This window comes from Triplophysa dalaica, chromosome 9 (assembly GCF_015846415.1).
Source record: "Triplophysa dalaica isolate WHDGS20190420 chromosome 9, ASM1584641v1, whole genome shotgun sequence".
Taxonomy (NCBI): Eukaryota; Metazoa; Chordata; class Actinopteri; order Cypriniformes; family Nemacheilidae; genus Triplophysa; species Triplophysa dalaica.
Window position 1 is genome coordinate 8,193,190 of NC_079550.1, and position 24,855 is coordinate 8,218,044.

The following is a 24,855-nucleotide window of genomic DNA, read 5'->3' on the forward strand; positions in this document are numbered from 1 at the left end:
AGTATTTAGACTGGATAAGGAAAAACACTTCCTGTTTGTCGACACATTCCAAGACTAATATCTCCCCTCCATCTTGAAAATAAACTGATCGGGACCAGCAGATTTTTTCTAAATACAAACAACTACCATTCTGAGATCAATCACAACTCTTTTGTCAATATTATCACTCCATCAATAGGTTAACACTAGTATGTTCAATATCATGAGTTGTGATAAGTTGTTGTTTGTTTACAATTATTTAAGCGAAGAGACAAATACATGTGTTATTCTTAGAAACCTGTGCCAGATGTGTGTCATGTGTTCTCTTCATTTACTGCTGATTGAATTATATACACTACTGATGAAAAGCTGCATCATCTGGCTAACATGTTTCATATGATAATAAAAATATTATAATTTTAAATCAAGCATGTAGTTAATATCATATTTTTTTTATATTTTCATTTATCACAACATTAAAAATTTATTGAAAATGTTTTTGAAGTAGATGATAAGCTAATGCGAGCCCAGAATAGATTCATAAAAAGTCAATTGAACATTTTTATAAAAGTGTTTTTAAAATGAATTTGGTAATAATAACAGTTTTGATTGACTTTAGGTTATTTCAGACAACAATATTCTCAAAGTTATACTACATTTGAGAAATTATTGTTTTCAGCTTATACTTTTATTTAAAAATGTGGAGAAAAAAATTGATATAATGAGAAAGTGCTCCTAAATCCTATATATTAAATAATTTATAACAAGAAAGAAAACTTTGTGAAACTACCTTATTTTATTCAGTTAACTTCTCAAAATGTTAAGATGCGACAAGGTTGTAACAGATTTAGGTGTAACATTAACAGAACATCAAATCACTGCTTTTGCTTCAAGAACCAAAATTTGGTTTTGACCCCTAGTTGTAAATCATTTTCTTTCACAAATAACATAATTTCCTGAGAATGAAATTAAATACTAAAGTCTAAATAAGTGAAATGGAACAAGAACGCAGAGGTCGGCTTTACAAAATCCAACACATTTTAATGAAATACTGTAAAACTCAGAAAGGTTAAGCAAACATCTTTTTTGTTCTCAGTTGATTTAAGTCTCACACTGTTAAACAGCACGAAGCATGAGCTAGTTTCACTCGCTCATTCAAATTTCACGCATTCAATATAATAAAGTGCTTTACTTCCTCTGGCTGCCAGTGGGACTCAAACACAGCAGAGGTCCGCTCAATACTCTCTCATAGTATGCTGTGAGGAAAAAAGGTCCAGTTGTTTCCCTGGTTTAAAAAAAAAATGCTGGGACCTGATCTGTGCTGTTTTTTGCATATTTCTTCTGTCAAGAGGCTCCCAGTTTTCAGACTGTGGCTGTGTTCGGAAAAGCATACTACTAAACCATTTTTACTATATTTGCTGTAAAAAGTATGTACATTGTGCATAGTATGCCGTTCTATGGATGCAGCCACCTTTTCCAAAATGGGGAGTAAACAGAAGAGCACACTGTGGGAATTATTGTATCCCACAATGCATTGCGCTTGACTTTCCATTTCCAATGTGATGAATTGGAACTAATGTCAGTCAGTCTTTTTAAAATGCTATCATCATGTCACATGCGTGTGTTCCTTTCAAACCACTATGCAGGATTTACCGTACACTCTGCAGTATGCTAGTATTCCATTCTGAACACAGCCGAATGTAGTGCACGTGGACACCTGGTAAAGCGAGTTTCCAAACGTCGCCATCATTTGTAGAGAGCCCTCTATTCATCAGAGTTTCTTTATTTTCTGTGTAGGACCTCACTGAGGCGAGAATGAGATTGTCAGCTCTTTTTTTTTAAAGTGATTCAGTTAAGTGCATCCCTATACACAAAGAAACATAAGCTAGCCGAGCTAGCGCGCAGCAGTATATAAACTGTGTGAGAGAGAGGGATCGAGTATACAGAAACACTGTCACAGGCAAGCCTTGAAGAGATGTCCTCTTCACTACTATACATACATACAAAGATTAGAAAAGGTCACAAACACCCTGTTTTGTCATGTTATCAATTGAGGACGGGCCACCGCTGAAACTAGTGAGGATTAGAGCGATAATGCGTTAAATGATAGAGAAAAGCATCACTTGTTTATATTCAGTCAGGCTGTGTAGACATTTTCGGAGCAGCAGGTCAGCATAACACGTTAAGCAGTTGATTTTTGGTTAAATATAGGTTGAGACATCAGGCAACCTCACTTCAACGTCAAGGATTACGTCTAATAGGAACACGTGGCGCAAAATACTGAGGACAACTTGACATGAAGTCATTAAGTTGTCTGCTATATGCAATTTGATTTCCATTTCCAACCAATCTGAAATATCCCCAACGTTGTGAATGTTGAACTGAGTCCAACATCTCATTGACGTTAAACTGACACTGATGGATTGGAATGGTGGATAGAAGACTATACTGAAGGCTGGATAATTGTAGCGCATATTGGGTTCCACACTTTTGTGGGCAGGCTCGTGGCATTACCAAATTTGCATAATTGTTAAAACAAAGCAAATGCAACACTATTTAAGGGCGTCATTCCATTTTTTTTATTAATTCACCCTTTAATGTTCCCGAACGCTCAAAGCCTAAAACAGCCAATCATAGCAGTGCATTGCTGTACAATGTTATTTTATCTCAGTGCTGTAGCTTTGCTTGGAGTAAGAACTTTAAGCCAGTTACACATTCATGGAGTTGAACAGGATATGACACGTCCGCTGGTCTCACACGTTAATTTCCCGTCGATCTGAGCAAGTGCAAAGACCACCTGAAAGGTTTATGAAACCCATTCACACACAGGGATGCAATGTTGGGAAAAGCAGGGCGGGCTTTCCGATTTGACTAATTATTAGAACTAATGGTAGAAAAAAACTGTACTTATTCAAAACTCTGGTTTTGTAAATGGCCTCCATACGTTGGTTAACGTGTAGGTGGCTTGTTTCTCCATTGTAAAAGTGTGACTTTTCTTCAACTGGCGTTCCACAGGATGATGAAAGTCTGTAATTCCCATCAGCCTTTTAGAGCCGTGACCTCAGGCTGGATTGAGATTAGTTAGTGGTCTTCATTCATAAACAATTTTGTGTAAACTCAGTGGATCCATCAAATCAAAATTCTCCGGTTGGCTGTGTTTAGGCCATGGATGCAGCTATGGTTCTCAGGCTTCTTGCATCTCTTGAAACGGCCAATCGTGCAGCAGCATGTGTTGGAGGACACAAGAACAGTAGAGTTTCTGAGTTTGGCTGGCTGGTATTCAAGTCATGTTGCTCTGTGTGACAGGCACCTTAACTCCCTTTTGTCCTGTAGCTAAAAGGATGAGAGAAAAAAAAATTCAAGATGGATAAAAGTAATGTCCTCAGTTAAAGTAAAGCACAACTAGAAATTCTGCTTTTTGGGAATCCTAAACTATGTAATTTTGGATACTATTTGCGACGCACCGCTACATCGACCAAACAACCGGTATCGGGCGATAAAAGTAAAACAGCCAATGATCAGGGCCGACATATCCTGTCAATCAAAAGAGGACAGGAAATGCAATAAATGTGCGCAGTCTTAAGCGCAAGTTAGAGTCGTGCGTAGGACCTATGCCATTACCTACGGCGTAGCTTATGCAGAGCCGTGTACCCTATGCGTACCCTACGCCGTAGCCTGACGCGCACCTCTCCAAAATTGTAACAATGCGTCAACCGAACGCGGACCCTACGTGGACCGCAAGCGGGATTGGGATCATTTCCTAATGAATTATCTATGTAAAATGTTTGTGCTTCTGTATTAAACATCTCAAATCTGCAAAAAAAGTGACTGTTTACTTGCCGCTATCAATGCTAATGCTTCTCAAACGAGCTGCTTTTTCTGATGTAGATTTGTGGGGGTGTGGATACACGAGGCGTTTCAGGTCAGGCTTTTAGATGGAATGCATCTTTAGTTCCGACACTTTTAATATTTGCAATTTTAAGTGTCTAATACATGCTTGGGAAATTTATAACACAACAAAGACACAGAAAAACATGTTTTCGCACCATATTACCCCTTTAGGGAAACCGTCATTTTTATTATAAGGCTATACATTTTTGTGCTGATGTATTGTATTTCAAGAGTGTTAAAAGAGCCGAATCAAATCGAAAACCGTGACCACAGAACCATAATACGAACCTTACTGTGGATTTTGTGAACCGTTCCACACCTAGTTTTTACTGGAAAATAACTCACCAAGTCTGTATTTTTCTTTAGCTTCTGCTCGTTCTTTTGCATCGAAGTACCAAACAGTGATAGCGTAGCTGTTGGAAAACACAAATTAAAATCACAGTTGTGAGATAAAATGGTTGACTCACTACGAGTTCAGAAGTTCTGTGACACCTGCACCTGTAACAGCTACCTTCAACTAAGTAAAAGATATTTGAGGCAAAACTTTAACATCTAACAGACTACCTTTGTAAGAAAAACAAAATGGCCTTCACGATATTAAATATGCAAGATCCAATAACTTAATTATGCAATATCATACAGTTTACGATAACGCTTTATGTAAGTAAAGTAAAATATTTTAAAAATAAAATAAATGTAAAGCAACATATTTAGAATAATAAAAAAGTACGTATTTACGATATATTGTGCAGCCCTAATACCAACACATTTGAATATTTTACTGAATTTACATATATGAGTTTACACACGCAACTATTTGCGTGTGTGTGTGTTGTGCAGTGATTTTTAAGATATTTGAAAGTTATGCTCCAGAAAAAAAATCATAAAAGCAAATGGTTCATAGAAATTATCCGTCACCCTATGTTGCATTGCTGACAGCATGTCAAGATTGAGAACCTCAGGTCTGGTGCATTGTGGATTATTGTAAAGCACAAAAAGGGTTAAGGCTCGGCTCGTTTGTTTATTCCTGCATCTCTTCCCGGCACGCCATCGGCAACCATGACAGGCGCTCACATTCAGGAAGCGCGTACTTCCTGTGCCCTGCCTTGCCCCCAGCTGTGGGGCTTGAAATGCACCCACCCTCATTCGAAATGCAGAATGTAATGTAAAACATAATGTACACGTAAAATTATAATTTTTTCTTTAAGTATGAGGATATTCAAAAATATAAGGTTTAAAGTGTCATTTTATCACAGAGACCCTTCCTTAGGAAGACCAACTGCAGGTGTGGCTTATAGGGAATATAATATTGTTTGTATTGAAGTGAAAACAATGGCGATAGACATTTGGAGGGGCGGGAAGACATTAGTGCAAAAGCATACTGTATGTTTGTGTGTCTTTGAACTGACGGAGGTCTAATAGATGACAGGTTTTGAGGAGACTGTGTGTAGAGGAACTGTGTATGAATGTGGATGGCTGACGACCAAAAGCCAAGAGAAGAAGAATTTAAAGCACTGTGGCAAATAACTTTTGGCTCAGAAATCTCACCGTGTGGCAAAAGCTGGTTTGACCTCATGTGGGTTTCGCCGGTCCGACCAGAAAATGAGCAGCCGGTCAAAAGAAGGCTCGATGTTAGCCACAACATTACGCCCCTCGGGGTAGAGCTGCAATAAACCTCCCTGAACCTGCAAAACAAAAATAAAAGCATAAAATGTTTGGTTTCCGCATGTACAGAACACCCTCTAATCTGATAGGACAAGGCATGTTTCATCATGCCTTTATACTGAATATCATCACGGCTGATATTCAGCACTCTTATGTGATGTTGCTAAATTACGTCATGTCCAGCCTATCACAGAACAGAGAAAGAGTGACTTCACACCTTTACGTCCCAGTCCTTGTTCAGGTAGTAGATGCAGGTTATGCATCGCCCGTCGCTGTTGGGATTGTCCACATGCCTCACGTATCCTGTTCCGTTGCCGGGGTAACACGCCACCATGGCCTGGTAGAAGAAAAGTGGTGCATTAAGAAACACATGATCTATGACATCTATATCTTAAAAAAATTATTTTCTTTTTTTATCCTTCATTAGTTTTATCCTTCAAAGTGCTGAGAAAATCTTTTGTCTGAAGAGAAACCCAATGTGAATGCATTTAACAAGATTTCAGAACTGATCAAATAAAATAGTGCATAAAAATAAAATAAAAAAATGAAACTTGGTGAAGGTTTTACTGTGTTAGGTATTTACTGTATAATTTAGCAAAAGGACAAAATACAGTACACCGAGGAATATGGATTTTATTAAGGTCTGTCAAACGATTAATCACGATTAATCGCAACCAAAATAAAATGCTGTGTTAACATGATATTTGTCTGTGTACTGTGCATATTAATTTTGGAAATATTTAGATGCATCTATTCATATTTAACAACAATTGAAATTATATAAAAATATTTATTCATTTTTTATGTTGTTATTTTCTTAAATATATGCTTGTATGTGTATGTTTTTATAAATGCAAAATTAATATTCACAGTACACAGACATATGAAGAGTTTGGTACCAAAATGAGATAACTCTATTTAATAAAAAATGTAAATCATGTTTTTATTATGTTATCATGTTTTTACTGTTTTTTATTGTGTTAGTTAGCTGTATTTTTTTGTTATTATGGCTTAAATCAAAACTGCACTGTAACATTTCAAAACTGAGTTATCTCATTTTGGAACCAAACTACCCATATATTATTCAAACACAAACTTTCATTCAGGATGCGATTAATCATTTGACAGCCCTAGTTTTATTTTTCCATCTATATATTTGTAACTTTTTATTGAAGTGGCAGCTAAAATCAACCCACTTCTTTTAGTACTACACACCCAAGATAAAGACAAGTTATTTTACATTTCAGAAAAAAAATAAAGCAACGATAGTTTCATAAACAGAAACAGACAAGAACAAAGTTGAAGTATTATATTGTTTTCTTAGACTTTTGTGAGAGTACAAAAATTAAAATGGTCGATTAAGTGATTAAGTTTAGATATATTTTATTATTTATACTCATTTTCAGTCACAGAGTTCTTCAATTTAAGAGTTATTTGGGCAAGAGAAGATTCTGTAATTTAATGAATGTCAGAATGACAAAGCTTTTTCACACTGGCACCTGCCAAAGTGCGCGCACACTGATGCTTTAAAATAGCATGTGCTTTTTGGTGCGTCTACACACAGAGAGGCCATAATGCCTCACAACTCACAAGCTGCCATTATCTCTCTATGACAGAGCAGTTTATAAGGGCACATTCCTGTCTCACCCAGCTCTGACGTCAAATCATGCATCACCTGACCATCCATTGTAAAGTAGACGCATAAGCTTCTTTTGTGACAGAAGTGAGACAGCTTGTAATGAAAGTGACTTAATATTTAACGTTATTCAAACACTTATGAAACCATCATAAACATGGATCAAAAAATGAATATCACATTTCTAAAAATGGCACAATGAAAATCTTAATTCGTCATTATTGACTTTGTTCTTAACAGAATCCGGCTGTAGCCGTGCTGCTTCACCTTTCAGACTTCAAGGGTTTAGTGGTGTGTTTGACTTTGCGGCTGTATTCGTTGCCATGGCGATACAGTCTGGCGCACATGCTCTCACACGTCGAGCGGCCGCACCCATGCGGGTGACGCCAGTTCGAATCCAGCTCGTGTCATTTTCGGTTTGTCACGTCAGCTGCCGGATGAAGGGGAACATGCGGCCGGGTCTGTTAAAGCAGGAATGCCAGTCATCAGGGTCCGCTGTCTGTGATACGGTCAGCACTTTATCAAGCCCAGGAGAGAACACGCCCCCCTCCAGAACCGTTATCTCAGCGTTTATCACTGCAGTACAGTATCGTGGATAACACAACGTGCGTCACGTGGACAGATAGCGGAAGTGGCACGTCACATGCGCAACATTTATATAGTGCTTTTATATTGTTTATATATTGAATAATATTTATATTTTACAGTCAAAAACATAGAATATGTCTACAGTTTACATGACTATTCTTGAAGACTATTGGTTTTGTGTGGAACAGAGCTAAAATCGTAATATCATAATGGTGACCTCAATAAATGATCAACGAAGCTGTTTTATTTAATTGCACTTTTTATGTTCCTTTATCATGATGTACAACATCGTTTAACCTCAGTTGTGATTCAAATTGAACTTGACCTCAGATCCGATCTACACATTTGTCCAATTTGAATGAACAAACTAGTTTTTTAAAATATCAAGTTTAAAAGAGGAATAATTGCTTGAAATGTTATATGTTGATTTCAGGTCAAATCAACCAAATGTTGGAAAATTTCTAAAAAAGAACTTTAGATAATATTTTTTTCTGGAGAAATGATTTAAATACATATGGTAAATATTCATCCATGGCATTATATATTTTAACTTTCTTAATCAATTAAGTATTCCAGAAAAGAAATCTAAATTAAATTATTAAAATTAAATTATATTTTTAGCCAAGGGCTTCCATGCATGATTTTTTTAAGATTTTGCTATACACAAAAACTCATATTTAAGTAAACAAATTAAATGTTCAACTAAATGTTCAAATGTCTGTTTAACACAGTTCATGAACAAATGACTCCTGCAAAACAAACCGGAGATAATAATGACATAATTTTAATTTGGGGGTGTACAGTCCCTTCAACAAATAAAGCCTTTTTGTTATCTCGTAAATGTTTTAGCTAAATATAAGTTATTTCCAAATGCAACGGTTTCTTTGAAATAACCTTTAATTTGGTCTTCGCTCTTCACAGTCTTAAGGATTTCCCTCAGCATGAAAACCTGTGAGCCTTCAAGAAATGAAACAAAGTTCTGGTGACATTTGTGCAAAAAGGCGGTCAATACCACTTTGGTAGATGTCCAAACAAACATACAAAAACGTACAAAACCCACAATCAATATTAAACAAGGCTAAGCTGACAAGATATGAACATGGTTCATGGTGTTATCAACATTGTGGTGATCTGTAAAAGAACATCAGACAACACCAATGTCATGGGTTTGACTGCCAGGAATGCCTTGACATATTTAATGCGCCTGATGCTTTGGATAAAATATGCCAAAATTCAGTGTCAAACTAAATTTTAGAAGCTCAGTACTGTAGTATAGTAGGAATAACATAAAGGAATGCAATGGAAAACATTCAGACGTTCTCTGTCAGAAGCGATACATAGAACTCTTACTAACATGTTTCCACTCTCAAACTGAAATGAAGTTAACCTTATCATGTGCTGCAGTGGGCTGGGCTATAATATGCAGATAAACGAACGACGTGGGATATGCGAGTCATGGCTTAGTGTTGTCAGAAAATAAATAGATGGAATTATTTATCTGAAAAGTGGAAAAATAATAAAGTTGTCTTGATTTTATTAGTTCTGTGTAAACATTCTGCAAGTGAAGTAATGCTCTAAAGCATTCGTGTGAGAAATTTATTAAGTCCTTTGATTATGCATACCATTGTTTTACGTTTATCATGTAACCACTTCTTCAAACAATAATATTATTTTGATCACGTAACTTCCTTTCATGTCATTATATTCAGGTAGATACGAAGCACAGGCTGTGCTGCAGATAAAGCAGTGTGTAAACCTGATGATGAGACAGGAGTTGATAAGTAGGACATCAGGGTAAGATAAGGACACGCGCACAGTCTGGTGCATCAGAGGCAGAGCAACATGTTCAGAATGACAACAAGATGATTCACAGTTTACGGAATTCTGCATTGAGCTTCTCAACAACAAAGAAAGACATGAGGGTTTAAACAACATGAGAATGAATAAATATAAATAAATAAAAAAAAATGGTAAACTAAGCCTTAATGATTTATTGCGGAAAATAAATTTACATGTTAACAACTATTAGAATATTTCTGTATTCATGTAATAAGCATAATCCAAGTATATTAAGATTTAAATGACTCCTTGGAAGCACTTGAGATAAATACTTATTATACTGGACTTGACTTACTATGGACTAGTAGGTAATTTATCCATCAAGTCTCAAAGTTTATAATGAGACACATGAGTGAAAATGCAATATAAGACTTATAGATCAATTTTTCAAAATTGAGATTTTAACATAATTTGAAAGCTGAATAATTAAGCTTTCTATTGATGTATATGTTGTTAGGATATGATCATATCTGGCGGAGATATAACCGTTTAAAACTCTGGAATCTGAGCGTGCAAAATAATCAAAATATTGAGACAATTGCCTTTGAAGTTGTTAATAAGAGGCACTGTTACTGGCCATCCACTCACAAAAAGAAAGTTTTGATATATTTAGCGTAGGGAATTTACAAAATATCTTCATGGAACATGATCTTTACTTAATATCCTTATGATTTTGGGCATAAAAGAAAAATCGATAATTTTGACCCATACAATGTATTTTTTACTTTACTAAATATGTTCCCGTGCTACTTAAGACTGGTTCCCTTTCTGTCGGTCTCTCGACGTTGTGTCGAGAACGACAGATGGGGTTCGCCCTTGAGAACCAATCAACTCTGACTACTATAGAAAAGGCCAATGAAATTTGGCGAATGCAATTTGCATGCCGGGCTCCGCCCCCGGAAATCCGGTATAAAAGGAGGCCGGCGTGCAGCATTCACTTACCTTTTGTTCTTCAGAGCCATCGCTCATGAGTACAACTCAGGATTCAATCCTCTACAACTACACGCTGGTGCTACGACGTGTTACAGCGGATCGTCCCTTTCTGCAGCGACCTTCCCCTGGGCGTCTCGGCGGTTCCGGAGGTGTTAGAGATTTTTTCTAAAAGTCCTTTTCAGGACTGACTGAGCATTCTCCAGCACGGCATGTCCCGCTGTTCTCTTGGGTGCGGCACCCTCATCGAGGAGGGGGATGGACACGATCGCTGCATTAGGTGTCTGGGCGTCCAGCACACTGAAGCAGCGTTCGTTGACACATCTGCCTGCACTGCGGGCAGATTGTCATTCAGAAGTTGCGGTCACGGGTGGCTGTCTTCCTACGGGAACCAGCCACCATTTCGTCTGCTACCCGGGCTGTGACATCTGTGGCTACGGCCCCGATGACCACCCACGTTAGCAGCGTTAGTGATACGGGGAACTCTGCGAACGTAAACCCGCCAGCCAAGTGCTCACGGGCCGATCGCACCCCGATTCGCTCTTCTGAACGTTCCCCAACCGGCGGTGGCATACCGTCCTGATCCTCACGCACACACTCGGAAACGATGTGTGACGTAGATGAGATGTCGCTCGCAGCATCGGAGGGAGACTGGCATCCGACTCTGCCGAATCCAAACTCCACCCCCAGCGGTCGAGTTCAGGAGGAAGCAGAAGTGATGTCATCCGTGCTAACCCGGGGATGCGTGGTTCCCGAGGTCGGTGCGCGGTGCAAACCGCGCCCACCCCGGGTGCCATGTTTTTCCCGGAGGTGCATGAGGAGCTGTGTAAAACTTGGAACGCTCCTCTCACGGACCGTTCCAGTGAAACCAGCTCCGGCTCCCTTACTTCCCTCGATGGTGAGGCAGCCAAGGACTGCGTCGAGATCCCCCGGGTGGAACGTCCGCCTGCGGTGCACCTGTGCCGCGGACGGCTACCACCTGGGGGGGGGATCGACCACTCCTACCGTCCAAAGCACGTAAGACTTCGGCATCACTGGTGTCGAAGGCTTGCGATGTTGCGGGCCAGGCTGCCTCCTCTCTCTATGCCTTGGCCATCCTGCAGGTCCGCCAGGCCAGGGCGTTGAGAGGGCTCCACGAGGGTAAGGCCGACCCGGGTATAATGCAGGATCTCCGTGCCGCCGCTGACAGCGCTCTACGGGCGACTAAGGCGGCGGCACGGGCCCTGGGTCGGACGATGTCCACGGTAGTGGTCCAGGAGAGACACCCCCGGCTATACCTTGTGCAGAAGAGTGACAGCAAGGAAGTCCGCTTTCTTGATGCACTCATCTCGCAGGGTGGGTTGTTGGTAACACCGTCGAGGACTGCGCTCAGCAGTTTTTTGACGGCGAAGCAGACAGTGGCAATTAACCACATTTTTTTCACGCCGCGACTCGGCCGCCTACAGGCCTCCGAGATCTCACGTGACGTCTGCTTCCCTGCAACCCAGGACCCTTTCGACATCGGCTCCGGTTCCTGTGCCCCCACAGGCGGCACCCCGGAAGCAGAGGTCGAGGGGGAAACCTCCACCCCGTCAGCAACCTCCTCGTGAGAAGGGACACTGACGGGAAGACCCCAGGGAGAACAACATCGGGCCCGAACCTTCACAGCCACGGCTCTGATCGGTCGGTACGGGACGACTCCTGCCTCGTCACCAAAGCCGGGCCCTTGTTAGGGCTTGGCGCCCACTTACTCACTGAGTTTTCTGTTCTCCCCGGGTTTACTTGCAGCCGATCGCACACTCCACTGGACTGTGCTCGGCGAACCGACCTCACACCCTGGCGAGGCGTGAGGTCGTACACATATACGACAGCCGTCACCACTCTCAAACCGACAGTGCGTGCCGTTGTCCCGCCAGGGAAGTAGGCGGAGCAAAAACCTTCCCTCCGGGGACTCCCCGCGACATGGTTAGCTCCGCCAGCCGACGAACCACCCCCCGTGGGAATGATGAAGCAGACCGTCCCCTTGGTCACCCTGTCACAGTCCCTGGGAGCTCGAGAGCTGCCCACACTGTCTCGCTGGCTAATGAGGGCGGTCCGTCTTGGTTACTCGATCCAGTTCGCCAGAGACTCACCCAAGTTTCGGGGCATCATCTCTCCCTCTGTCAGAGGCAGGGACGCCTCCGTACTTCGGGTAGAGGTCACCACCCTTCTGGCAAAACAGGCATCGAGTTCGTCCCTCAAAACCAAGATGTTCAGTGGGTCACCACCCGCACTTCATCGTTCCCAAGAAAGACGGCGGGTTGCCCCCAAAGGCTGCGTACCCTGAACAGAGCACCTTTACAAGCTGCCATTCAGGGTGCTCACACAGAGGCGCGTCCTGACATCTATGAGGTGTCAGGATTGGTTCGTGGCAATCGACCTGAAGGACGCTTACTTTCATGTCTCGATCCTCCTCGACACCGGCCGTTCCCACGGTTCGCGTGCGAGAGGCGGGCATATCAGTACAGAGTCCTCCCTTTCGGTCTGTCCCTGACCGCCCTTTCTCCCTGAGAGGAGGAAGGCGAGCGGGTACTAAACTATCTCAGCGACTGGCCTATCTTGGCACACTCGCGAGATCTGTTATGTACACAAAGGGACCTGGTGCTCCGGCACCTAGGTCGATTGGGACTCCAGGTCAACCAAGAGAGGGGCAAGCTCTCCCCAGTGCAGAGCATCCTCTTTCTCGGTATGGAACTCAGCTCTGTCACCATGTCGGCACACCTGTCCGCAGTTGTGCCCAACCAGTGTTGAACTGTCTGAAATGAACATTTTAGGCAGACAGCGGTCCCCCTGAAACAATTCAGAGGCTCCTGGGACACATGGCGTCCTCGCGGGCTAATACCCCTCGAGTTGATGCACATGACACCGCTCCAACACTGGTTTCAGAGTCGAGTTCCGAGGAGAGCGTGGCACACCGGCAGCAGGCGCATGGTGATGCCGCCCTGCTGCCGACGCACCATAACCCCTAGTCTTTATGACTTTTTCGACGGACTCAGGTCCCTCTGAGCAGGTTATGAGGCAGGTCGTGGTGACGACTGAAGTCTCCCTGCAGGGGTGCGGTGTAGTGTGCAACGGGCACGCAGGTGGGGTGTTGGACGAACCCCCGCCTGCGCTGGCATATCAATTGCCAAGAGTTGTGGGCTATGCTACTTGCACTGAGCAGGCTACGGCCTCTCGTGCGAGACATGCACGTGCTGTTCCGAGGACAGCACTATAGCTGTAGCGAATACAGATCGTCAGGGTGGCGTTCGCACACAGCAGCTAAACACAACTTGCTCGACGCCTCCTCCGGTGGAGTCAACAGGTGACTCGTTCCCTGCAGGCCACACACCCCGGGCAAACTGAACTAGACAGCCGACGTGCTTTCTCGCCAGTTTATGCCTCGTGGAGAGTGGCGACTCCACCCCCGTGCAGTCCAGCTCATTTGGAGGCTGTTCGGGTAGGCCCAGGTAAAACCTGTTCACCTCCCGTAACACCACCATTTGCCCGCTTGATAGTCCCTGCCCTCGGCACGGATATCCTTGCGCACAGCTGGCCGCGGGATGGGCGGAAGCACACCTTCCCCCCCCCAGGAGCCTTCTTGTACAGACTCTGTGCAAGGTCAGGGAGCAGGAGCACCAAGTGTTATTGGTTACACCACACCGGTCTAACCGCACTTGGCCTCAGAGCCGATGCTCTGGACAGCGACTCCCCCTGAACCATTCCCCTGACAGAGGACCTGCTCTCTCAGGGGAAGGACACGTTCTGGCATCCCAGATCAGACCTCTGGAACACCCATGTCTGGTCTCTAGACGGGACGAGAAGATCCTAAGATGGCTACTCCCCCTATACGGCTGAGACCATCACCCAGGCTAGGGCCCCATCTACTAGGCGGTTACACGCCTCTAGACGGTGCCTCTTCTCGTCCTGGTGTCTTTCTCAACGAGAAAGACCCACTGAGGTGCTTGATCAGGATTGTGTTCCCCTCCTCACGAGACTGGAGACTAACATCTCCCTTCCACACTGAAAGTGTATGTAGTCGCTATTGCCACTCATCACGACTCAGCCGGCCTGGTCACCAGGTTCCTAAGCAGCGAGAGGGCGGAATCCGCCTCATCTCCGCTCCATACCCTCTTGGGACCCTAAGTGGTCCTGGGGAGCCTCAGGGCCCCCCAAAGAGCCCCTCGGAGGTTCCGATCTTCCTCATAGAGTAAGACGGCCCTCCTGACGGCGCTCACTTCTTTCAAGAGGGTAGGGGACCACCGAGCATCCTCCGTGTCCCTGGATTGCCTTAAACTCGGCCCTGGAAACTCTCACGTTATCTTGAGACCCAGGCCCGGATGCGTGCCCAAGAAGTTCCCACTACTCCCTCCGGGGCCAAGTGGTGAACTTGCAGGCGCTCCCCATAGGGGAGGAAGACCCAACCCGATTAGTGTTGTGTCCAGTACGTACTGGACCGCACGCAGAGCTCTGAAGCTCTGACCAGCTCCGTGTCTGTTGGAGGACAGCAGAAGGGGAAGGCTGTCTCCAAACAGAGGCTGGCGCACTGGGTCGTGGACGCCGTTACGACGGCATTCCGATCTCAGAATCTCCCATGCCCATTGGCAGTGAGGGCTCACTCCACACGGAGTTTAGCCACCTCCTGGACACTGGCAGAAGCGCCTCTCTAGCAGACATCTGTAGAGCTGCGGGTTGGGCTATGCCCAAACACCTTCGCAAGGGTTAACAACCTTCGCGTAAACCCGGTGTCAGCCCACGTCCTGCGTGGCGACATGTAGGACTGGCATCCGGGGGGGCGTATGCCTGCGAAAGCACCTTTCCACCCTCTAACAGGTTGGGTCAGTGTGCTATTTACCTTTTCTTCTTACCCGAACACATCGCTAAGAAACTGGTACCTCACCAGCCTCCCTTCTTACCCAGACACTGGTTAAGAATAGGCATTCCATCCATCACCAAACAAGCACCCCCTGGGGGCTGGCTGGGCAGAGCAGCCTTCCCCCTTAGGCCGGGATACCATGTGAGCTATCACAGATAGCTCTAACCGGACCTAGTGCTACCAGACGTCTGTAACACCCCCTCCGTGGGCTGTTCCGTCTGATGTATCCTCATGAGAATGGTTCCCACTCCTGGTAACCCATGAGCTTCCCCAGGTGGGCCTCCACCTCGCGGTTAACTACTCAGTCCGCACGTTCCATGCGTTCTCCTCCAAGGACGAGACCATACCTATATCCACCATATTCCTCCCCACGGGTAGGAGGTGGCCTCTGTAGCGCTTCTCTGATTAAGAGTCGCGCTTACCCGGTGTAAACTGATCTGGATGGCCTCTCGCCTATAGAGAGCTAAGGCCCCGTCCGTGAAAGTTACCGGTCAGGGCTGTACCCATCTTTCTCCAAGAAAGCTCTGGAACCCCCCGACCACCACACTGGAAGGTTACAGTCTCACGAAAGCTTCGAGATGACACGCCCAGGCTTGTTACCGTCGCTTCGCTAGAGATTGTGACGCGATACAGCGTTGTGGCGTTTTCCATAGGCAACCCCATCTGTCGTTCTCGACACAACGTCGAGAGACCGACAGAAAGGGAACGTCTTGGTTACGTATGTAACCTCAGTTCCCTGATGGAGGGAACGAGACGTTGTGTCCCTTATGCCACGAACACGTATCGTATTCTGCTGCAGTTTGAGAGGTCTCAGGCTCTTCAGAACAAAGGTAAGTGAATGCTGCACGCCGGCCTCCTTTTATACCGGATTTCCGGGGGCGGAGCCCGGCATGCAAATTGCATTCGCCAAATTTCATTGGCCTTTTCTATAGTAGTCAGAGTTGATTGGTTCTCAAGGGCGAACCCCATCTGTCGTTCTCGACACAACGTCTCGTTCCCTCCATCAGGGAACTGAGGTTACATACGTAACCAAGACGTTTTGTGATCCAGGGTCACATATGTGCCTTTTCAGTTAATTACATTTCTGAGCAGAATTACAAAAAAATCAACAAAAGCATTAACTTATTCAGTATTTTCATTATTTTTAATAATCGTACTTAGAGAATTCAGGACTTAAGTGTATCTCAATAGCTATGATGCATATATACATGCTTTTAGAGGTATACAGCAGCACCATTTCAAAATGATTTTCAGTTTTTCGGAATGTATAGTTTATAGGTATGTGTTTATGTAAAATTATCATTTTTGTTTCATTCTATGAACTACTAACAATCTTTCTTCAAGTTGTATATAAAAATATTGTTTCTATTTGCATTTTTTATAGGAAATTGAGAAACAGGTCAAAATAACAGAAAAGATGCTCTGTATTTTCGACCTCAAATATTGCAATAAAATCAAATTCATATTCACTTCTAAGTAATACAACAGTTATATTTGTACATGTACTTAGGAAAAGTTCAAAATAGTTTTTTATGGGATAACCAGGATTTATTTTTGATTCATGTGTCTTGTCATACTGTCAGTCTTTCAACAAACACTGGAAAATACAAAATACGGGCCTTAATGAAAAACTAGGAAGTCAATCAAAGATAAGAAAAACAAAGATAGCATTTGTGCACGAAGGCATCTTAGAGAGATTTGAATTATAAACTGAGTGTGACTTATAACCAATCGAATATTTAAAACTACAATACTAAATTCTCACTAGAAATGCAATCAAAAGTTTTTGAAAGTGAAAATTAAACTTACATTTATACTAAACTATGCTCCAACTGGCGTTTCGGCCACCAGACCACTCACGTTTCTTTGCATTCTTTGTTATGGAAACGACAGGTCTCTGTCATTGGTAAGCTGTGGAAAGGGTGCTTAAAGTAAAGGTGTTTTTTTTCAGAAGTTGAACCTATTTGAACCTCAAAGACACTCTGAGCTGCAGAAATAGAAGTTGACGCTTAAAAAAGTGCTCAGGACTTTTCTGAAAGACACGATTAACTCCATAGAATTCTGATGTAAAATAGACGGTAGCAGCTTAAAAAAGTCATGCGTGAACACGGCCTAAGCCAGTTGTTTGTAAATCTGCTTCCCATTTCTTCAGAATAAGAGGGTAAACAAACTCTAAACACACATAGAAATGATGGAAGGTTTACATGTTTTATGTTTTCTCAGATTAGACTTAAGTGTCATTTTTTACTTTTACTTTGCAGCTGCCTCTAAGATCTTTCCACTAACCAATTCTCAATAAAACTCACTTAAATATGCATTTGTGTGTCTGATGGAAGGAATTATGTCCAATCGAAAGTCTGTATGTGACTCTATACTCATCTACAGCATTATTGCATTCTGCTCGTTCACTGCAGAGCAAGTGGGACCAATTGTCCCGTTGCCTACTAAGCCATTGTCTAGACTTAGCTTGAAGGAAAAGATAACCAAAAATAAATATTTTGACACCATATACTATTTCTGTGAACCATAAAATAAATTATTTGAAGATTATCCTGACCATTCTTTTGCATCAAATACATTACATCCGGGCCTGTCAAGCTTTAAAACGAATTAAAAGAACAAGAAAAGTGGTTACGTTTATGCATTTGTCAGATGCTTTTATCCAAAGCGACTTACAGTGCAATAATAGTACACATTCCATCAATATGCTCTAGAGCATTTTTACATAAGAGCGCAGAAAACAGATGTAGGATGAGATCGATGACTGGACTGGACAGTATGAATCAGACTTACCGAGTACCGTCTGACTCATGCATTAGATTCTAAAACTTTAAAAAAAGTCATCCGACTTCATAAAACTGAAATATATAGTGCCCAAACCACATTTACTTTCAATTGTGCTTTTGTTGAAATTGCTTAATGGAAAAGAGTAGCCAAAATATTCTTCAAAAATGTTCTTTGGTTAGTCTAAAAATAAAGTGAATAATGACAGAATATTCACTTTCCTTGTTTATTTAAAATCTCCAGTGCTTTTTTAATCTGAGTGTGTGTGATATAAGAACAATCCTCATGCTCACGTGCTATAGTGAGACATGTGTCATCTCCTAAAGTCAGGTCTGCTGCAGATTAACGCGGCGAAGCTCTTCCCTCATTTTGAGATCCTCTTGTCTGCTTCATTTCACTCTAGTTTACTCACTTTAAAGAAGTCTATATAACACAGCTCTTTGAAATACCTGATTCGGGTCATTGTGCAGTTTTAATAATACACTGTCTAACAGAATAAAGACATCCACATTTCAATTTTGAAGATGTGCCCGCTCCGTGGGACGTGTCCGAAGTACCACTTCATCCCTCCACCTTTCCATGGCTACTACCTAACCCCGAATCTCTTTTCTCCTCTGATGCTGGACCGGTCTTAACCTCACATCTCCACAGTCTCCTACACAGTAGGGTTGTTGTCATGGTACAACGTACAAAAATGTCTTACGATACTGTACCAGCTGAAGTATCTCGATACCAATTAGTATCACGGTGTTGTGCCATGTTCATAACTCAAATCTATACAAAAAAAAAAAAAACATTTCATATCCATTATCCCCCAATCTACCCTTTCTTCTACACTCAAAAGATGTACATAATCCCTTCCGTATCTATCAATATCACACAGACTGATGCAACAATGCTCTGTTAGTCAATTGTGATGTGATGTTTTCTTTGGCTGTGTCCAGATGGTTGATGGTCGCACAAACGCATTACTCTCAGCGCACATGCTGTCCTCTGGGGGGGGGGCATGTGAGGTCTGCTGCAGAATCTACTGTGATGTGCCTGGTGCAGTTAAACGCTGGTACTCACTGTATTGTTTTTTTATCCTCTTTGTCAGCACTTCTCTCTTTTCAACGAGTTTCCATTTTATGCGTTGAATATTATTGAGATATGAGATTGAGTTACATGTATCAGGGTGACGTCCTCATGCAACGGCCCTGGTTTAAAAACCGACCACATGCACCCACACTCACTCTCTCACAGTACAGAACACGCTACATCGTCTTGTTTCCAGGGAAACAGCGGAAAAGTATTTTGGCCAGCTAGAAAGCGAGGGGTCTGATAAAGCACAGGAGAGGAAGACGAGAACAAAAGAGGCGGGTGATCAGGGACAATAACTGCACCAGAGACTCAACAAGAAACTTGCCTGAGAGTCCTGAAGAGTTATTTTCATGCGGCGGAAAAAGGTTCAACCTTCAAACTTGATCCAAGTTTGAAAAATTAAAGAACGCTATAGTATACTTTCATATGTACTACACAAGAATTTTACTGCAGTGTATTGTAGTAGTAGTAAATACTATAGTATACATCATTTTTACGGAAAAACTGTATAGTAGAGCATTGAAAATACAAAACTCAAGATAAAAAATACAAAAAACTTGAAAAAACGAATTTGTTAAAAACTTAGAATTATATTGCCCTAATTTATCCATTTGTATAACTTTAATGTCCTTTTTCAGTTACTTGTCTATTTATGTGAGGACATCTTTAAAAGATGATAGCAGACATATACTTGTGCTACAACTGTTTGGCCTGTGCTACAAACCTTTCAAACTCTGTAGCGCCGGTGCTATGTGCAAAAAAGCTCAACGTACAGTCCTGTCTATACTTTCGTAACTGTCGAAAAATGTGACTTCTGCATTTTCCCCATACTTACAGATAAAACCAGGAAACACGCAAGGATTTAAGACAGAGTGCTGTAAATCAAGGGCAACATTTGGTACAGCAGACTGACTGTTTCAACTCAACCATCAGAAGATTTCTTTGAGTTGTGGGGAGAGCCATTCAACTCTGACTAACTCTTACCAAAATGCTGACATTAACACATCACTGTAAGATTCACAGGAAGGTCATCTGGATCAAGTTTCCAGAAACGGACAACATTAAAAACAAACAGGAATGCCTATTGGGTGAGTAAACCCAAATAAACAAGTCCTACACAGCTACTTCAACTATTAAGGATACATCCGTCTGACTTGTGTCTGGTAAACGATTATAGAGGAGAACATACCACTGGGCAGGTTTGACCTGGCAAGCTCAAATAACCAGACCTGCGTCATAGGGGCAGTTTCATTCTGACACTCTTATGAGCTGACAAGCCTGTTGCGACATTCTGAACCCGAGCGCATGCAGGTCGATGTGCTCACATAAATCTTTATAAAGTATATTTTAACTCTGTGCCAGGATAATTGAGCAAAGGAACTGTTGGTTGTGTCACACAGTCAAAACCATACTTTTAGACTTTAATAAAAATTGCTTTGTCTAATTCAAAATATTAATCTTTTTTCCTAAATTAAAACACTCAAGGTTTAATTTAATGAAATTTCCATTAAAAAAAAACATTTACATTTAACCAAGGCGAGAAATAGGCAGATTATTGGAATATTTGGTGAACCGCATCCGTCCCTTTACTGACTATGGAGGCTTTTTAATACACAAGGATGTTTATGAATGGGTTAGAAAAACACTGATCTGAGATCTGATAAGAACGTTCTCCCTCAGTTTCTTTACCTTTATTAATCTAAAGATTATTTATATATTTTCTATTTTGTTTTCCTAAACAATATCCCTTAAACACAAGATATTTACCTGAGAAGCAAAATGACACACATTTTTAGAGTAATGTTTTTTTTTTATTTTACTGTTTATCAATGACGTAAGAAAACAATTCAATACAAATATATATTTTTTTGTGAAATCCAAAACATTTTTATTTGTTTTACTTCTTAAGAAAAATATACCTCACTATAAGGATGTTTAGATAATTGTGTTCGGAAACAAGATAAAAACCGAGTAAGAATACAACTTCTAAAACGAAAAGCTTTGAAGAATGTTAGCACAAATAGGTGACCCAGCCTGTGAAGACCCAGCTAAAGTCATTTTTTTGCTGTTTTCGACCTAAAATCATCCTACATAATGTACAGAACAAATGCATATTGATGCTTGTTATCTCAGAATTGGAATTTGAGACTTGAGCACACATACATTTGGAAGACGTATATTTGATGTCTGCATTTACATCTATGTAACATATTTTTTATTATTTGCTCATCTGCAATATGTCTCTGAGACGTCTGCTGTTTGTAATTTAGAATGGATTTAAAACTGCTCCTTCTAAGATTTTTTACAAAGCAGATGCTTTCTAGATCTCCAGATTCTTACAGACGTCCATATGTTATCAAACTAGCCTTTTTTTCACAGACATGGTCACATATGACCTAAATCCTGATCACGTACAACTCACCTTGGTTCGGCCGTTTATGACGCGATTTCCGAGCTGTCCATTGGCAGCACTGCGCATTATTGCCTCATCGATGTGAGCCATGAGGCAGCCGATGTTCTCGCACCCCGGTTCGTTCCCTTCAACCCATGCTATCTGGTCTCCACGGATGTTCATAGAGGGTATGCTCTTTTGGCTCACCAGCTGGCCACCTCGAAATTTCCCGCCGCGATTTAGAGTCTCCACCTCCTCCAAAACTTTATACCCCAAGCGAGGGCCCAGAAAGCTGTCTTTAACACAAATGCCGTAAAACTTCATACAGGGAACTATGTACTGCTGAGCAACTTGTTCTGGAGACAAACCCGCGCTGGAGGGCACGGGTGGCCTGGACTGCACCTCAGCCTGCTTCTCTTGTCCTGGGTGTGCGGGGTTCGCTGCAACTTTGTGCCCATTATGATGAACCCAATTAGAAGTGCAGTTATTGTGTTGGTGATTGGACGCAAGGGGTGCAATGGTCCGTGTGCTTTTGCTAGTGTCAGTTTTGGGGTCCATTTCAAGCCTCCTCCTTTTGCATTCCAGCGAAGATGTGCCCGCTCCTTGGGACGTGTCCGAAGTACCACTACATCCCTCCACCGTTCCATGGCTACTACCTAACCCCGAATCTCTGTTCTCATCTTTTCTCCTCTGATGCTGGACCGGTCTTGACCTCACATCTCCACAGGGTCTCTTCCCAGGCAATACACTCCTATCCGCATGTCCCGCAGAGACCACCTTTGGGGTCTCCACCGGTCCGTTTTGATGTGCTGGGACTTCATGAAAACTTCCTTCAGTTGTAGAGGACTCCAATCCTTCACCATTATACAAGGGCAAACCGCTTTTGCTCTCTTTCTTGAGGACTGTTATCCCAGACACATGACCGACTCGCAGGTCCTCCGGCGTGGTCGCGTTGAGACCCATTTTACTCACGGCGGGAGACTCCGGACAGCAATTCGTGACTGAACGGATACTCTCGGTCCCGCTTGCATTTATAAGGTCAGTTTTCCAGCCCCTCCATGTCATCTCGTCTACCCTCGAAGACGCACGTAGCTCACGTCCAATCCACATTTTCTGCAAGATCCTCACAGCGCATGCCTGCCGGCGGCGCTATTAGCACGAGCCTCACAAACTTTGACAGTGAAGCACAGATCCAGATATTTGACCTAAAGAAAGAACGTCATATTGGTTATGCGAGTAACTTAAGTGCGCCTCAACTTGTTAAGAACAACTCATATCATATACACACAATAAATCCTTGTCATTATAAGTAACATCAAATTCAGAATATACGCTTATACACAAATACATTATGTCGCGTATAACGTTAGAAAATTAGCAGGTGTTATGACAAATAACTCGACTAGTCATTTTTTTATTTGTCAAAAGGTAAAGAGAATCTGCACTAAATTAGTATCTAAAATGTTGTCGATTTTATTATTTTATATTCATTACTGCATTGCGCGCACATGTACCGCACAGACTATGACAAAGTTTACTACAAACGGTAATGTAGGCGAGCTTTCTAACGCAATAACTCTCATAACACAACAGCACACTCAAACTTATTTTTTGCAATTATTTAATTAACAGTTTTTCTCCAATGAATGAAATAACAACCTTAATCCGTTGGGTGATGGTTTGTTTAATCCACATTGTAAACCTCTTACGTTACGATTATATTACAATGTGTCTCTTTTTTATGTAGCTATACATACCCTCTATATATATATATATATATATATATATATATATATATTGGCAGTTTATGAAGGTTAAATATAACTAACGTCACACATATAAACAAAATATTAGTCCGCTTACCTTTACGCGATAAAGGCATTATAAATGACCAGCCCCGATCATATTGAATTTCCGGGGTTCTCTAAACCAGGTCCTTTGCCCGCTGATTTGACAAAATAACGCTATTTATAATGTTGTGTTTATGGGAACCATGATACAAAACACCGCAATATCTGCCCTTCCAATTCTTGCGGAACAAAAAGTACCCATCGTATCAGTTCCAACTGCGTGCTGGTAGCGAAATCACGTATCCTACTATGCCCAAGGCGAATCTCATGAATATTAATTCACAGTGCTCCTAATGCAACCAATCAGGGCGAATTAGTAATATGCATGAGGATAGGCGTCACTATAGTAGGATTAGTAAACTTGCTTCCGTCCCCTCCCTCTCTTTCACTCTCTCCATGAGCGCCTTTGTCACTCACACGTGCGCACATTGACGTCACGTGACCCTGGGCGCCACGACTTAACAGAATGGTCAATATTTAATCGCAAACAAAATTAAGGAAGTATCATTAAAACGTACTCATAGAATCTCCCCACACAAAACATTTCCTTATGAAATTTACAAAAAGATATATATACGAATTGCACTTTTTGTATTAATTGCTTAGAAACTGTGGTTAATTTCTACTGGTAGTCCTACGGCCCATTCGTGAAAACATTTTGGGAATTTTTATTTTATTATTACGAATGTTGATAGAGATTTTGTTTTATTTTGGAAACCTTTTCTTTTTGGTGTTTTGGAGAATCATCAAAGAATTTACCAACTAGCAATTGTATTCATATTGTTAATTTGATCCTTTTGTTAGGAAAATTTCATATATACAGTTGTGGAACAAGATTTTCTGGAGGAATTTTTTATGGAATTTTATGTTCATTTTATTCGATTTTCTTTGTAACAAGGCACTAAAAACTTTAAGGAATGCAATTTCTTTCATATCTTTTTGTAAACTCCCCCTAGTGTTTGTTTATGTCTGTCTTGATACTATATTACAGTAAAAAACATGTTAAAAGACAGAATGGTAGTATCATACACACACACACATATGGATGTCGAAAGTTAGTTTTTATAGAGAATATGTTTTGTAACTATATATGAGTTTTTACCTTTTACATAACAAAATAATTTACAGCTAGATACAAAGTAGCATACACATCTTCTAAATCATCTAAAAAGGAAATTTAAATATTCAGCCTTTCTGACCTTTAGGCTTTTTCCTTCCCTGTTTTCTTATTTTCTGATATTGTCTTGTCCTGCACATACTGATATACTGTTATTATTAGACTTGAAATTAGCTTTTTCTCCAAGTGTACACACACAAACACACACAATACATTGTGGTTAAATGAGCT

General features: G+C 41.8%; 1 protein-coding gene across 1 annotated transcript; it reads right to left on the reverse strand.

Annotated features, from left to right (window-relative positions):
* Window positions 1-755: 755 nt before the first annotated feature.
* Window positions 756-23,733, reverse strand: egln2 (egl-9 family hypoxia-inducible factor 2). The gene is made up of 6 exons (XM_056756326.1): window positions 23,521-23,733; window positions 21,688-22,862; window positions 5,753-5,872; window positions 5,419-5,555; window positions 4,216-4,283; window positions 756-3,312 (listed from the first exon to the last, which is right to left on the reverse strand). Exons 2-6 carry the CDS (start codon window positions 22,765-22,767, stop codon window positions 3,260-3,262), a joined length of 1,458 nt encoding a protein of 485 aa, XP_056612304.1. The 5' UTR covers window positions 22,768-22,862; window positions 23,521-23,733; the 3' UTR covers window positions 756-3,259.
* Window positions 23,734-24,855: the final 1,122 nt, after the last annotated feature.